Source organism: Palaemon carinicauda, chromosome 14 (genome assembly GCF_036898095.1).
Source record: "Palaemon carinicauda isolate YSFRI2023 chromosome 14, ASM3689809v2, whole genome shotgun sequence".
Classification (NCBI taxonomy): Eukaryota; Metazoa; Arthropoda; class Malacostraca; order Decapoda; family Palaemonidae; genus Palaemon; species Palaemon carinicauda.
The window spans coordinates 54,318,653-54,336,064 of NC_090738.1; the positions used below are offsets into that span (position 1 = coordinate 54,318,653).

Sequence of the window (17,412 nt, forward strand, 5' to 3'; positions counted from 1 at the left end):
AACAGCAAAGATTTGTCACTACATCAGAATACAGAGAGAGAGAGAGAGAGAGAGAGGAGAGAGAGAGAGAGGAGAGAGAGAGAGAGAGAGATTCTCATTATCACAATCTTTAAAGCCTTTATAACATTACTAACAATATAGATGCATCAATACATTAGAGAGAGAGAGAGAGAGAGAGAGAGAGAGAGAGAGAGAGAGAGAGAGAGAGAGAGAGAGAGATTCTCATTGTCACAATCTTTAAAGTCTTTATTACATTACTAACAATATAGATTCATCAATACATTAGAGAGAGAGAGAGAGAGAGAGAGAGAGAGAGAGAGAGAGAGAGAGAGAGAGAGAGAGAGAGAGAGATTCTCATCATCACAATCTTTAAAGCCTTTATAACATTACTAACAATATAGATGCATCAATACATTAGAGAGAGAGAGAGAGGATGAGAGGAGAGAGAGAGAGGAGAGAGAGAGAGAGAGAGAGAGAGAGAGAGAGATTCTCATTGTCACAATCTTTAAAGTCTTTATTACATTACTAACAATATAGATTCATCAATACATTAGAGAGAGAGAGAGAGAGAGAGAGAGAGAGAGAGAGAGAGAGAGAGAGAGAGAGAGAGAGAGAGAGAGAGAGAGAGAGAGAGAGTGTCAGTCCTCATCATTTTCACTCTTTCCATCCTTGAGGAAACTTTTGTGCCGGGTTCAACAGCCGGATGCAATTTCCTTTGGGTGGGCTTTCACAAGCTTCCCCATTTTTCGGAGACTTCTCGATTGGATCCTTTACCGCCTCTTTGGTTCTCGTTCAATCCACCTTTCCGATGGAAAGCTTCTCTCATCTATTTTCAATTCCATCCCTTCCTTGGACTGGCGTTTGCCTCTATCATTCTTCACTTTTCTATATAATTTTTGTTTTTCTATTTGTATAATTTTTATATGCATTTTACGTTTGTTTTCCTACGTTTTTTTTTTTTTAATTAGGGGAAAATTGTCTAGTCCATTTGGGGTATACTGTGTAGTCCATTTGGGGAATACTGTGTAGTCCATTTGGGGAATACTGTGTAGTCAAATTGGGGAATACTGTGTAGTCCATTTTGGGGAATACTGGGTAGTCCATTGGTGAAATACTGTGTAGTCCATGTGGGGAAAACTATATAGTTTATTTGGGGAATATTGTATAGTCCATATGCAGAATACTGTGTAGTCCATTTGGAGAAATACTGTGTAGTCCAAATTGGGGAATACTGTGTAGTCCTTTCGGGGAATACTGTGTTGTCCATTTGGGGGAATACTGTGTAGTCCATTTGGGGGAATACTGTGTAGTCCTTTCGGGGAATACTGTGTCGTCCAATTGGGGGAATATTGTATAGTCCATTTGGGGAATACTGTGTAGTCTATTTGGGGGAATACTGTGTAGTCCTTTCAGGGAATGCTGTGTAGTCCATTCGGGGAATACCCTACTGCGTAGTCCCATTAGGGGAATACTGTGTAGTCCATTTGGGGAAATACTGTGTAGTCCATTCAGGGAATACCCTACTGTGTAGTCCATTTGGGGGGAATACTGTGTAGTCCATTTGGGGGGAATACTGTGTAGTCCTTTTGGGGGACTACTATGTAGTCCTTTCAGGGAATACTGTGTACTCCATTTGCAGGAATACTGTGTACTCCTTTTTTGGGAATAGTGTATCGTCCATTTTGGGGGAATACCGTGTCTTTCATTTGGGGAAATACTGTGTAGTCCATTCGGGGAATACCCTACTGTATAGTCCATTGGGGGAATACTGTGTAGTCCTTTCGGGGAATGCTGTGTCGTCCATTTTGGGGAAATACTGTTTAGTCCATTCAGGGAATACCCTACTGTATAGTCCATTTGCGGGAATACTGTGAGTACTTTAGGGGACTACTGTGTCGTCCATTTGAGGGAATACTGTGTCGTCCATTTTGGGGAATACTGTGTCGTCCATTTTGGGGAATACTGTGTAGTCCATTTCGAGGAATACTGTGTAGTCTATTTGGGGGAATACTGTGTAGTCTATTTGGAGGAATACTGTGTAGTCCTTTCGGGGAATACTGTGTCGTCCATTTGGGGAAATACTGTCTAGTTCATTTTGGGGAATACTGTGTCATGCATTTGTGGGAATACTGTGTAGTCCATTTTAGGGAAGTACTGTGTAGTCTATTTGGGGAATACTGTGTAGTCCTTTCGGGGAATACTGTGTCGTCCATTTGGGGGAATACTGTGTCGTCCATTTGGAGGAATACTGTGTAGTCCTTTCGGGGAATACTGTGTCGTCCATTTGGGGGAATACTGTGTAGTCCTTTCGGGGAATACTGTGTCGTCCTTTCGGGGAATACTGTGTCGTCCATTGAGGGAATAATCTACTGTGTCGACCCTTTGTGGGAATACTGCGAGTACTTTATGGGACTAATGTGTAGTCCTTTCGGGGAATACTGTGTCGTCCATTTGGGGGAATACTGTGTAGTCCTTTCGGGGAATACTGTGTCGTCCATTGAGGGAATAATCTACTGTGTCGACCCTTTGTGGGAATACTGCGAGTACTTTATGGGACTAATTTGTAGTCCTTTCGGGGAATACTGTGTCTTCCATTTGGGGGAATACTGTGTAGTCCTTTCGGGGAATACTGTGTCGTCCATTTGGGGGAATACGTGTAGTACTTTCGGGGAATACTGTGTCGTCCATTTGGGGGGAATACTGTGTACTCCTTTTTGGGAGTACTTTATGGGACTAATGTGTAGTCCTTTCGGGGAATACTGTTGTCGTCCATTTGGGGGAATACTGTGTACTCCTTTTTGGGAGTACTTTATGGGACTAATGTGTAGTCCTTTCGGGGAATACTGTGTCGTCCATTTGGGGGAATACTGTGTACTCCTTTTTGGGAGTACTGTGTCGTCCATTTGAGGGAATACTGTGTAGTCCTTTGTGGGAATACTGTGTCATCAATTTGGGGGAATACTGTGTAGTCCATTTGGGGGAATAGTGTAGTCCTTTCGTGGAATACTGTGTCGTCCATTTTGGGGAATACTGTGTCATCCATTTTGGGGAATACTGTGTATCCCATTTGGGGGAATACTGTGTAATCCTTTCGGGGAATACTGTGTCGTCCATTTGAGGAAATACTGTTTAGTCCATTTGGGGGAATACTGTGTAGTGCATTTGGGGAATACTGTGTAGTCCATTTGGCGGAGTACTGTGTAGTCCAATCAAAGAGCTGTAGCCCCTTGGTATATATAATATACAGAATGGGAATTCCCGTAAACATTAACTGCTCGTACAATACTAATGCATATTTAAAAAGGTTAGTCTTTTGTATGTTTAGAGCATTTTTTAATATTTCTGTTTCTTCGGTTTTTTTGGTATTTTTGAGATTTGAAGGCTAATATAAGGCTAGTTACAGTATACGGGTATGGTAATAACATATCAAATTTCAAGTTATATATGGATAAATATTATTTATGAATATACATGTGTATATATATGTGTATGTGTGTGTGTTTACGTGCATACATATGTGTTAATGAACATGTATAGGTATTTAAAAGAAAGTCCATATGTGTGTATGCATACCGTACACATTAGCTGATATATATATATATATATATATATATATATATATATATATATATATTATATATATATATATATATTATATATATATATGTAGAGAGAGAGAGAGAGAGAGAGAGAGAGAGAGAGAGAGAGAGAGAGAGAGAGAGCCAGCCGAGCAAGGTTATGTTGAAATATCCCACAGCCTAAGTCTCGCCTTTTTTCTAAAGTCTGCTTGGCGTGCCTTCACCATGAAATTAAAATGCCAACGAAAACGCCATTACATTAATCTCCTTGCTTGTTTAGACCCCAGGCGGAAAATCCTCTTGCCTGTCTGGAAAGGAACAGAGAACTGGAGGAGATAAGAAAATGAATTCCTAGGCCCGTCTTCCTGTTAACAAGTTTCCACCGAAACGATATGTTCGTCTGAAGGAATCACTCGTAGGAATTCATTTGCCAGATACATTGGTCCTGAAGGATTTTTACAGCTAATCTGGTTCCCTGGGAATAAAAAGCATGTTTTTGTCTGGAGGTGATTCTAGATTTACTTATTATTATTATTATTATTAATTTTCTAAGCTACAACCCTAGTCGGAAAATCAGGATGCTATAAGCCTAGTGGCCCCAGAAGGGAAAATATCCCATGTGAGGAAAGGAAACAAGGAAAAATTAAATATTTTAAGTGCAGTAACAACTTTAAAATAAATATTTCCTATATAAACTATAAAAACTTTAATAGAACAAGAGGAATATAAATTAGATAGAATAGTGTGCCCGAGTGTACCCTCAAACAAGAGAACTGTGACGAGCCGATAGAAGGTTGTGACTCAAAGGCGGAATGAAAGCAACTGAGTGACTTTATTACAGAACATCCGTTTTTATATACATAAACTCCATGCATCGGATCACAAGGAAAGGGCCCATGTAAGGGGACGTTAGCGGTGGCTTGCTAGTGTCGTTGCAAAGGAAGACATGAGTTGCAGAGTGCAAGTCTTTCGGTATGTGATGCTTCACTGGGGGTTGTAAGTTTGGTGGCATGAAGTAAATTTTCCCACGACGTGAGGTATGAGCTGGAGATCGTCGAAGGAGGTTGCAGAAAGAAAAAATTCGGCATTAACGACCAACGGGTCACCATACATCATTTCAGCTGCCGAGATGTCGAGGGCGTCTTTTGGAGTGGTCCTTAGTCCCAGAAGGACCCAGGGAAGCTGAGTAAACCAGTTGGAATCCTTGCAGCGGGACATCAAAGCTGCTTTTAGGGTGCGATGAAAACGTTCAACCATTCCATTGGCAGCGGGATTGTAGGCAGTTGTCTGATGTAGGGTGATGCCCAGGAGATTCGCTAATGATGTCCACAATTGAGAGGTGAAAGTGGTACCCCTATTCAGAAGAAATATGCTCAGGGATACCAATTCTTGCAATCCATCCTGAGAGTAAAGCAGATGTACATGAGGTGGTTGTTGCAGTTTCCATGGGAATGGCTTCAGGCCAATGAGTGGAGCGGTTGATGACAGTAAACAGGTAACGATGTCCCTATGATGTGGGTAGGGGCCCTACAACGTCGACGTGAATGTGGGCAAAACGACGTTGAGGTTGAATCCGTGTGTCGATGTACTTTGTAAGTTTGGCAAAAAGTACAGGCGCAGACCCAATCCTTAGCATCCTTAGAAATGCCGTGCCAAATGAACTTCATCTTCAGCAGCTGTGCAGTAGAACGGCACGAGGGATGTGAAAGGCTGTGAGTGAAATCAAACAACTGTCGGCGCATGGGAGCAGGAATCCAAGGTTGCGGTCTACCTGAACTGACGTCACAGGAGGGTGGTGTTGGAGTCTTTGAGGGGGATCTCTTCACAGCGGAGGGATGTGCAGGATGTCCTACATGCTTGATACTCTGGATCCTGTCGTTGGGCTTCAGCCAAGGCGTTGTAGTCCAATCCCAGTTGAACGGCAGCCATCGTGTTTCTTGACAGGGCATCGGCAACGGGATTCATTTTCCCAGGGACATGTTGAAGGGTGCAATTGTATTCAGCCACAGCGGAGAGATGTCGGCGTTGACTGGCGGACCAGGCGTCAGACTGTCGAGTGAAGGCGTGCACCAGAGGCATGTGGTCTGTGCGAAGGACGAAGGGCGTACCTTCTAAGAAATGGCGAAAGTGACGGACAGCCAAGTGCACCGCCAGCAATTCGCGATCGAAGGTAGTATAACCCGATTCTGCCTTGGACAGTTTTCTGCTGAAGAAGGTCAATGGGCGGGGCGAGTCGTTGACCACCTGTTCAAGTACTGCACCAATAGCGACGTCGCTGGCATCGATGGATAGATGTAGAGGGGCATATGGGATAGGAAAAGTGAGAGCTGCAGCGGTTGATAGGGCCTTCTTTGCATTGCAGAAGGCTGCTTCTTGAAGGGGACCCCACTTCAGGTCCTTTGGCTGGCCCTTGAGGGAGGCGTAGAGGGGAGCAAGAGTGGCGGCAATGGCTGGCAGAAAACAGTGGTAATAGTTGATCATGCCCAAGAATTCCTGCAGAGCTTTGATGGTCGAGGGCGTGGGGAAGTTCTGAACGGCTGCTACCTTCTCAGGGAGGGGATGGACTCCTTCAGGATTGATGTGGTGCCCTAAGAACGACACTTCTTTGGCGCTAAAGGTACACCTGTCGTACCGGACTACAAGGCCGTTTTGTTGCAGGCGGTTGAGCACGATGCGCAGGTGACGTAGGCGTTCCTCTTTTGAGAAAGAGAACACAAGTATGTCGTCCACATAACATACACAGAAAGGGAGGTCCCCTAAGATGCCATCCAGGAGACGTTGAAAAGTGGCCCCAGCATTACGAAGGCAAAAACAGGAGTAATTGAAGGTCTATGTACCAAACGGAGTGGTGATGGCGGTCTTAGGGATGTCTTCTGGGTTCATAGGCACCTAATAATACCCCTTCAGGAGGTCGAGCGTGGAGAAAACCTTCGCTTTGTGCAGGTAGGAGGTCACGTCGGCGTTTGGGGGGGGGGTAGTGATCCGGTTCTGTTTGCATGTTCAGACACCTGTAATCCCCGCACGGACGGAGGGAGCCGTCTTTTTTTCATAACGATGTGAAATTGTGACGACCATGGGCTGGAGGCCTTTTGGCAAAGGCCCATTTCCTCCATTTTGGTGAATGCCTGTTTGGTGGCTGCCAATCGTTCCGGTGCCATACGTAAATTTTGCGAAGACTAGGGGTCCCGTCGTCTTGATATGGTGATAAATACTGTGCTTGGCAGGAGCCGTGGGCGTTTGGCGAAGTTCTGGATTGAAAACTGACGGGTACGACGTGAGGAGGTGGGCATAGGCATTTATGGGTGCACTGATGTGGAGATCGAGGTTGAAGAGGTGCCGACAAGTATGCGTCTGCGTTGACCAATCGTCAGTGGGCGACATCGACCAGAAGAGGGAAATGAGAGAGGAAATCCGCGCCGAGGATTGGCAATGTGACATCAGCAACAAGAAACTTCTAATGAAATTTACCGTTTCCAAACGATAATGTGAGGTTCTCGTAACCATAGGTGGGCATCGTAGATTCGTTGGCAGCTACCAGGCGGACATCGGCAGATGTAGAGAGGCTATGTCGTGTCCTGAAGAGTTCCCTTGGCCAAAGAGAATGACAAGCACCTGTGTCTACCAAAAATTGCATGCCTGTTCCTGCATTATGTAAAATGAAAAGATTAGAAACACGGGACGCCACCGCCACGAGCAATGGCCTACTTACACGTTTTTTGGCCACTGACAATCCTTGGCACATTTCTTCGCGGCTGCCCCAAATCTGAAGTGGTTGTAGCAAAACTGCGGCCAATGGGTGGTAGTAACTGGCTGTAGAAGTCGTTGGTTGGGGCGCAAGCGAGTAGTGGGTGATGGGTGGCTTTGTCGCCGCTCAAGCTCGTCACGGGGTAGGCGTGTAGATCCTACGGCATTCACGTCAGCTTCAGTTGACGTTGAATAGGCGTCCTCTTTGTCAGGAGTGGAGGCGTTGATGAAGGTCTTGAAGGTCATGAAGTGGCTGTCTATAAGGGCATCGGTTTTGGTCATCAAGCCTTTTATTGGTAAACTATCGACATCGGGTATGGCAGCGTGTACAGGTTCGGGTAAACGGCGTATCCAAAGTTGCACGAAGTAGGTTCACCTCACGAGGAGAGCTGTCTGCAGCAGGTGGCAGGCGAGCGATACTGGTCATTTCCCTGAGGGCAAGCGAAGCCCTTTGGTCCCCCAATGGTTGTTGAGAGAGCTGAAAAAGATTTGCTATACGGGTGGCTAGTGACGGCGAGTACTGCTGCAAAAAGTATGTTTTGAGGGTGCCATATGCTATTGGGGTGTCTCCTTGTTCACAAAGCCAGTCGGATATTTCCGGGAAGGTGTCTTCGGGTATCGCCGCGAGAACATAATCTGCTTTTTGGTGGTTGATCAAGTCACGCCCTTGATATGGAACTGGACTATGCACGCTGAAACCAAGCAAACGCCTTTCCGCTGGCAAACGACGAAAGTTTCAATTGGGCGGCACCAACTTCCTCGGAGTCCGCCATAGTACCAATGACGGAGGGGCGGGTGGGGGGGTGTTGAAGGCGGGAGGAGCGAGTCGACTTCCAGGGTCACCAATGTGATGAGCCAAGAGAAGGTTGTGACTCAAAGGCGGAATGAAAGCAACTGAGTGATTAATACAGAACATCCATTTTTATATACATAAACTCCATGCAAAAAAGGCATAAAAGACATCACAGGAGATTTCATGTTTCAACCGACACTGCACCGGTTAACAGTTAACGGTGAGAAAAACAGACATGTTATTTCAGGTCCTTATCAGTGCGAGGGGAGAGTGATGATACAAGCATAATATATACACAAAATGAAATGTTGTTACTATGTATGATCGTGTGACACACGGTTGGTACAAAACTTTAACCCAAGACAGTGGAAGACTATGGTACAGAGGCTATGGCATTACCCAAGACTAGAGAACAATGGTGTGATTTTGGAGTGTCCTCCTAGAAGAGCTGCTTACCATACCTAAAGAGTCTCTACCCTTACCAAGAGGAAAGTAGCCACGGGACGATTACAGTGCAGTAGTTAACCCCTTAAGCGAAGAACTGTTTGGTAATCTCACTGTTGTCAAGTGTATGAGGACAGAGGAGAATCTGTAAAGAATAGGCCAGACTCTTCGGTGCATATGTAGGAAAAAAGAATGAACCGTAACCAGAGAGAAGGATCCAATGTAGTACTGTCTGGCCAGTCAAAGGACCCCATAACACTCTAGCGGTAGTATCTCGAACTATTTAGCATTTGACCTGGACGATTTCTATACTTTTTAAACGGGTTTTTTTTCTTGAAATTTTAGGTATAATTTATTATGCGATTTTCTTCAGTAACGTTAGATAGACAGAATGATCAACTACTGTCTCCCTCTGCTATGCTTTTTCTCACTATTTATAATTTGATGCTTTTGTAAAAGGTTATGTAACTTTTTTTGTTTGGAAGAAAAACATATTGACATCCGAGATCGGATTCTTCAAGCAAGCCAATACGTCATCCATGTACTCAAAATAATCCGTACATAGATTCGATAGAACAAAACTGGTGGGACACTCTATACTCACCCTAATTTCCATATATGGCAATAATCTTTTTATGAAAAAAAAACGTAACTAAGCTTCAAATTTAAGAGAAATAGAAAAACATTTCACATGATAATTTAATTTTTACTAGTAAGCTAACAGGCGTGAAGAATAAAATAAAATAAATGAAAAAAACATTCAAAAACATTTATTCATAGAATTATACTTCACGATTTACTCGCAACCTTCCTCCCTTCTCTTCATATTAAAGTTGAAGGATTAAAAAAAGAAAGAAAAAAGGTCCCCCAAAAAGTGGTTTCGTTGGATGGGAAACTATAGTCCACACTGGATACATGATCTCCCTTTGGAATTATGCCGCTCTCTTTTTCCACAGAATCGTGTTTCCCCTGTCAGAAGGATTACATTTTTTCCGCTTCCAAGAATATTTTTTTTTTTTTTTTTTTTAAATAGAAATGTGAAGCTCGGGAAGGATATATTACTTACCGTCGTTGTATAAGGCTTTGGAAATTATATTTTTAAAGGTAATTTCTCGAAGAGATAATTGTAACTCGTACAGTAGATGCCCTCGTGTTTTTTTTAGCCTATAGAGTGGCATATTTTTAGACGGTGCACGTCTCTCTCTCTCTCTCTCTCTCTCTCTCTCTCTCTCTCTTTTTCATATATATATATATATATACATATATATATATATATATATATATGATAAGAAATAATATCATGTTTAGATATGAATATATTTTAAAATGATATTGGGATCGAATCCTAGCTATCAATCATGTTGCCAGAGGTCCTAAAGGAAGACGGAAAATCGTGCTAAATGCATTTCATATATATATATATATATATATATGTTGTTACTGATCTTAAGTTATTTCATTTTTCCTTGTTTCCTTTCCTCACTGGGCTATTTTCCCTGTTGGGGCCCCTTGACTTATAGCATCCTGCTTTTCCCACTAGGGTTGTAGCTTAGCAAGTAATAATATATATATATATATATATATATGTATATATATATATATATATATATATATATCCAGACGCTGGCTATTTATTATTTAGGAAAGAGATATATAAACTTAACCTGACTTTTCTCTAAATAAATTAAAAATACATCCTTCGTAGATTGGTATGTTCAAGGGTGCAAATTTCCACAAGGAAAAGAGTCTTTTTGACTCTTGTCATTCCGAACTCGGATTCAAAACTTGGGTTTCCAGAAGGCTTCGAAAATATCGAAAAACCATGATTTGTCGGGACTTTAAGGGGTGGAACTCACCTACATACGTACATACATACATACTGTATATAGAGTACATACATACATACATACTGTACATACATGCATAGATACATACAAGCATAAATACATACAAGCATATATACATGCATGCATTCTGTACATACAGTACGTACATGCATGATGCATATATACATACATACATACATGCATATATGCATACATACAAGCATACATACATGCATATATACATGCTTACATACATAAATACATACATACATATATACATACATAAACAACATAAAATAATGTTCATACATACATACATAGAAGCTTAAATACATACATATAAGCATACATACATACATATAAGCATACATACATACAAGCATACATATATACATGCATACATAGCATACTTACATACATACTGTACATGCATACATAGTATGTGAATATGCTTTTAAGGATGTGTCTATCTATGTATATGTTGGTGCCTCTAAAACAAATACTTTAATAAAATTAAAAAACAGCATCCATCATCTGAGTTTCCCGATACACTTCAGTCAGTCTGGTCTGAAAGAATATCCTTCATAAAGAAAAAAAGGTAAATAAGGAATAGAGAGACAAAGAAATCCCCAGAACCCATTTGGCCGGGTCCCAAAAAGAGAGAGAGAGAGAGAGGGCAATTAGCCGCAGACTAAATGTCTTGTTCTGGTCTCATTAGGATACTTAATAGGGGTCATTATGCTTATGTGATTTTAGGACGCTCAAGGACAAGAGCAGGAAAATGAGGCTCCTCTTCAGATTGTTTATGGCAAACAGAGACCACAGGGACGTTTCAGATTCGGCTCGCGTTTGAGGTTAAGTGTATGGGTTTTCTCTCTCTCTCATATACCGTATATATATATATATATATATAGAGAGAGAGAGAGAGAGAGAGAGAGAGAGAGAGAGAGAGAGAGAGGCCTATTATACAGTATATGATGAAAAACAATATCGTGTTTAAATAGAAATATATTTCAAAATTATATTGGAATCGAATTATTATTATTATTATTATTATTATTATTATTGTTATTATTATTATTATTATTACTTACTAAGCTACAACCCCAGTTGGAAAAGCAGGATGCTATAAGCCCAGGGACTCCAACAGGGAAAATAGCCCAGCGAGGAAAGGAAAAAAGGAAATAAGATATTTTAAGAAAAGTAACATAGAAATAAATAACTCCTATATAAACTATAAAAACTTGAATAAAACAAGAGGAAGAGAAAAAAGATAGAATAGTATGCTGGAGTGTACCCTCAAGCAAGAGAATTCTAACCTAGGACAGTGGAAGACCATGGGACAGAGGCTATGGCACTACCCAAGACTAGAGAACAATGGTTTGGTTTTGGAGAGTCCTCCTAGAAGAGATACTTACCATAGCTAAAGAGCCTCTTCTACCGTAACCAAGAGGAAAGTAGCCACTGAACAGTTACAGTTCTTTGGTAATCTGTGTAGTCAGGTGTATGAGGACAGAGGAGAATATGTAAAGAATAGGCCAGATTTGAACAGAAAGAGACAAACATACAGACAAATAGACACATAGATATACACTTGTTGATCCTGTACCATGCGCTAAACGAGTTACCATAGAATTACTGCTGGATTGGAAGAAAACTTGTCTTGAATTTCCTTTCTCCCCAAGTTTCCCGCGAGAGGTCATCGCGATGTCTCCCAACTGTGTATCAAAAAGAAGACATCTATGTCTTTAGTAAGTCGGGAAACGTATTTCTTTAAAGGGTTTATTAATATCTTAAGATTAATTGACCTTCCAGGGCATCTCTCTCTCTCTCTCTCTCTCTCTCTCTCTCTCTCTCTCTCTCTCTCTTCTTCTTCTTCTTTATATATACTTGTACTGTATATACACACATACATACATACATATAATATATATATATATATATATTGTGTGTGTGAAATGATAAGAACCGTGTGGTAACTAGAGGATACTTGTATAATATGAGATAAGAGGGGGGGTGGGGCGTCGAAGCCGTTTTTAGAATACTGCAATGCATTTAAAAGCGCAACCCGTAAGGAAAGATATAGAGACTAGTCAATGTAATTTTTTTTTTCTTTTTTTTTTTTTTTTACTTTAGTGAAGTAATTGGCGATTTGCCGGACTAGGGTTCGAGTCCCGCTCAAGCTTACTAGTTTCTTGTAATTTCTGCAACCTAACCATCCTTGTTAGCTAAAATGAAGTTTTTGGAGGGAGACTATAGGTCTACCAGCTGAGTCATCAGCAGCCATTGCCTGTCCTTCCCTGGTCCTAGCTTGGATGGAGAGGGGCCTTAGGCTCTGATCTTATCAGTCTCTATACTCAATTTTTTTTAATGAGGCGCATTTGCACTGACTCGCAGCGGTGCCCTTCTAGGTCGGAAAAGTTCCCTGCGATCTGATTGGTTAGACTTATCTTGTCCAACCAATCAGCGATTAGGAAACTTTTCTGAGCTAAAAGGGCACAGCTCTGAGTCGGTGCAAATCTGCCTCGATAAAAAGAATAGTCTATAGGTTACTCAGCGATCAAGAAACTTTTCCGAGCTAAAAGGGCACCGCTGCGAGTCGGTGCAAATGTGCGTCACTGAAAAGAATTGTCCATAGGTTACTCAGCGATCAGGAAACTTTTCCGAGCTAAAAGGGTGCCGCTGCGAGTCTGTGCAAATCTGCCTCACTAAAAATAACTGTCAATAGGTTACTCAGCGATCAGGAAACCTTTCCGAGCTAAAAGGGCACCCCTGCGAGTCGGTGCAAATGTGCCTCACTGAAAAGAATTGTCTATAGGTTACTCAGCGATCAGGAAACTTTTCCGAGCTAAAAGGGCACCCCTGTGAGTCGGTGTAAATCTGCCTCACTAAAAAGAATTGACTATAGGTTACTGCACTGCTAGCCTGGGCAATGTCACTGTCCCGTTGCCTCTGCTATTCGTGACCTTTAAGCCGCGTAATACTTTAATCATAAAGATATACCATTTCGCATGACGACTAGAATAATCCAGCCAGTCAAACACACAGATCACTTTGCTTTTTTTTTTTTATGTTATTTTTGCAGATCCTCGTGGACAGTGTAAATAAAACCATGAAGTTTGAGTCAATAGTTCATGCGGGTGAGTGGACTCATCCAAAATGTCTGGGGAAAAAGAAAAAAAAAAAGGTTTGGTTGGGAAAGTTGTTTTTATTTTGCAGTGTCTGGCGGAAGTAGCAAAGCCCTTCACGCCGGATGGTCTCAATTATTACTGGACAGCTGTATTCCACTCCACGTGACACCTACAGGTTTTATTCCACCTTTTTTTATTGAAAGTGAGACCCGACTGATGCTCTCTCTCTCTCTCTCTCTCTCTCTCTCTCTCTCTCGTATTCGATTTTTATTGTAAAATGAAGGCATTTCTCTCTCTCTCTCTCTCTCTCTCTCTCTCTCTCTCTGTAATCGATGTTTATTGTAAAATCATGGAAATTCTCTCTCTCTCTCTCTCTCTCTCTCTCTCTCTCTCTCTATAAAAAAAAATTGTTGAATTGTCACTGATAGGTTCGACACGATTATTTGCTTGATATCTTGTCAAGATAGTGATAAAAAGCACGAAAGTATAGTTGCATCACATCGATTAACAGATCTCTTATTAGATTGGTGCTTGTGAGGTTAACTAGCACTTTTCATAACATCGTTTTGATTATTTGTGGTCTCAGCCATCTTGTTTTCATCATCTTCTTCTTCTTCTTCTTCTTCTTCTTCTATTAACGTGTTTATTTATTTATTTTTTTTTTTTTGTATGGGGTAAAGACGGTTACCTTCTTTTTGAAGGACTTTTGCTTTGACTTTGGGTCAGACTATGGTCCCGATCGGCTGCCCTGCCTGACATCGCCTCGACCCAGGTAGTCATATGCCCTCCTTCCTCCTAGCAGCGAGGAGTCCGGGCGCGGTTAGGTCGACGTGTGAGGTGTCGTCTGTTATGTTTTTTAGAAGATTTTTTCGAGTGGCTTTTCCGCCGTTAATTTCTCTTGGAAGAGATATTGGAAAACCACGGAATAATAGATTGGCCTGTTGCTGCTGCACAGTCGCGGGAACTACAGTATTATTATTATTATTATTATTATTATTATTGTGACGGGCCAAGACTAGGTTGTGACTAAAAAGCGAGATGAAAGCAGCAGAGTCACAACCTACTCTTGGCCCGTCACATTGGTGACCCCGGAGTGACACACGGGTGGTACATGGCTCCCCCCCCCCCCTAAAAATGACATACTGTATATGCTAGATAGGGCGCCCTGATATGTACCACCCGTGTGTCACTCCGGGGTCACCAATGTGATGGGCCAAGAGTAGGTTGTGACTCGGTTGCTTTCATCTCGCCTTTGGGTCCCAACCTACTCTTCCCCCATCAATTCGGTGACCCCGGAGTGACACCACGGGTGATACATTATTATTATTATTATTATTATTATTATTATTATTATTGTTGTTGTTGTTATGGTTATTATTATTATTATTATTATTATCATCTATATATTAATACGATAGAGTGAGTGTCATTTATTTTGTGTCACGCTTTAAAGAAAACTGAAATAATTTCATGGTATACTCTTACAAATTCTCGCTTTAAAGAAAACGGAAATAATTTCATGGTTTACTCTTACAAATTCACGCTTTAAAGAAAACGGAAATAATTTCATGGTATACTCATACAAATTCACATTAGACTTTGACTCTTAACCAAAGCACATCTTATATAGTTTTCCCAATTTTGTCTTTAGCACCTGACTTTTTTTTTAAATATTAGACAAAAAAATGAGTTCTATCAATTTCCATAACCTAGATTATAAAATTAATCTCGGGACATTTTATTCAAACATGTATAGGTTAGGAACAAGATAATTAGTATTGAAAATATCATTTCGTGTAATTTACATGGGTTCCGCTAGTTATTATTATTACTTGCTAAGCTACTACCCTAGTTGGAAAAACAGGATGCTATAAGCCCATTGGCCCCAACAGGGGAAAATAGCACATTGAGCAAATAAAATAAGAAAATAGGTAAACTGTATGAGAGGTAATGCACAATTGAAATAAAATATTTTAATAACAGTAACAGCAATAAAATAAATCTTTTATATATGTATGTATATAAACTATAAACACTTCTTATAAAAGGATATTGAGCAGCGTTAGGACGTCCTAATATTAAGCCTGCTTCAGGTGTTTCACTTATAGTCAATTCTTTTTAGTGAGGCAGATTTGCACCGACTCGCAGGGATGCCCTTTAAGCTCGGAAAGGTTTCCCCATCGCTGATTGGTTGTACAAGATGATTCTAACCAATCAGTTAGCAAGAAACTTTTCCGAGCTAGAAGGGCACCGCAGCGAGCCAGGCTACGACACTCGCTTTGATGAAGTGTTGTATAGGTAGTTTTTGGCGTCGATTTTATTATGCGTTTGTATTATTAAAAAATTCGAAATACATTCCTTTGGTCAAGATGATCTCTGTTCTCTTGCTTGAGGGTACACTCGGACACTTTATTCTATCTAATTTCTCTTCCTCTTGTTTTGTTAAAGTTTTTATAGTTTATTTAGGAAATGTTCATTTTAATGTTACTGTTCTTGAAATATTCTATTTTTTCTTGTTTCCTTTCTTCGCTGGGCTATTTTTTCTGTTTGGGCCCCTGGGTTTATAGCATCCTGCTTTTCCAACTAGGGTTGTAGCTTAGCAAGTAATAATAATAATAATAATAATAATAATAATAATAATAATAATAATAATAATAATAATAATAATAGCATGCATATATTTTATTTATATTCATATTTTGGAATTTCTTCTGTTGTTGTTTTGTATTTATTAAGGCTATAGGGGCCAACTTATTACGTTTGCGAAAGGTACCTTATATAAACGAAGGTGGATGGACTGTATCAAATATGACCTTAGATCAAAGGGACAGAGGTAGATGGAGAAAGCTGGCCAGAAACATCGACCCCCACATGAAGGTGGGAAAAGATGCAGACAAAGAAGATATATATATATATATATATATATACAATATATATATATATATATATACACAGTATATGTGTGTATATATATAGATATATTTATATATATAGATATATATATATATATATATATTATCTATCTATCTATCTATATATATATATATATATATAGTATATATATGTATATGTATATCTATCTATATATATCCATATATATATATATATATATATTATCTATCTATCTATCTATATATATATATATATATATATAGTATATATATATATGTATATGTATATCTATCTATATATATCCATATATATATATATATATATATTATATATATATATATATATATATTATATATCTGAATTTATGTATTGTATCTTTACCATTTTGTCTTTCCGATAAAATGGCAGGTATATAAACTCCATTTAGTATGCTCTATATTAAAGAGCATATTATATAATTACAAATGGTGTATGTCAAGAAACGTTTTTTTTCCTATGTATGGTGACTTATGGGGCACCCTATATATATATATATATATATATGTATGTATACATATCTGTATTTATATGTATATATACATATATATGTATGTATACAAGTATACAGTATATATATGTGTATATATACATATATATATATATATATATATGTATATATATATATATATATATATATCGTTATTTGTTTATATTACCAATATTATTATTATTATTGTTATAGTTATTATTATTACTATTGTTATTGTTATTATTATTGTTATTATTATTATCATTATTATTATTATAGCAAAGTAAGAAAGTTGTCATAAATTCTATAAAACCATAGCATCAAGTTCTTAATTTATAATCCTTTGTGTTAATCCATATTTAAAAACATTTACGTCACTTATGTAAAACTGTTGTAAATTTTATATTTTTCCTCTCGAAAAAAAAAATGCTGAAAATGTATTTTATAGAAATATTTATAAACATGACTCGACGAAAAACATCGGTAATATTGGATG

At 39.5% G+C, this 17,412-nt stretch overlaps 1 protein-coding gene across 1 annotated transcript in view; it reads right to left on the reverse strand.

The window, feature by feature from the left end:
• Positions 1-2,809: 2,809 nt before the first annotated feature.
• LOC137652777 (small proline-rich protein 3-like) overlaps positions 2,810-17,412 on the reverse strand; it is a 15,790-nt gene continuing 1,187 nt past the window's right edge. Inside the window, exon 2 of the mRNA XM_068386184.1 lies at positions 2,810-3,149. Within this exon, the coding sequence (XP_068242285.1) occupies positions 2,810-3,149 (340 nt within the window). The remainder of the gene's footprint in view (positions 3,150-17,412) is intronic.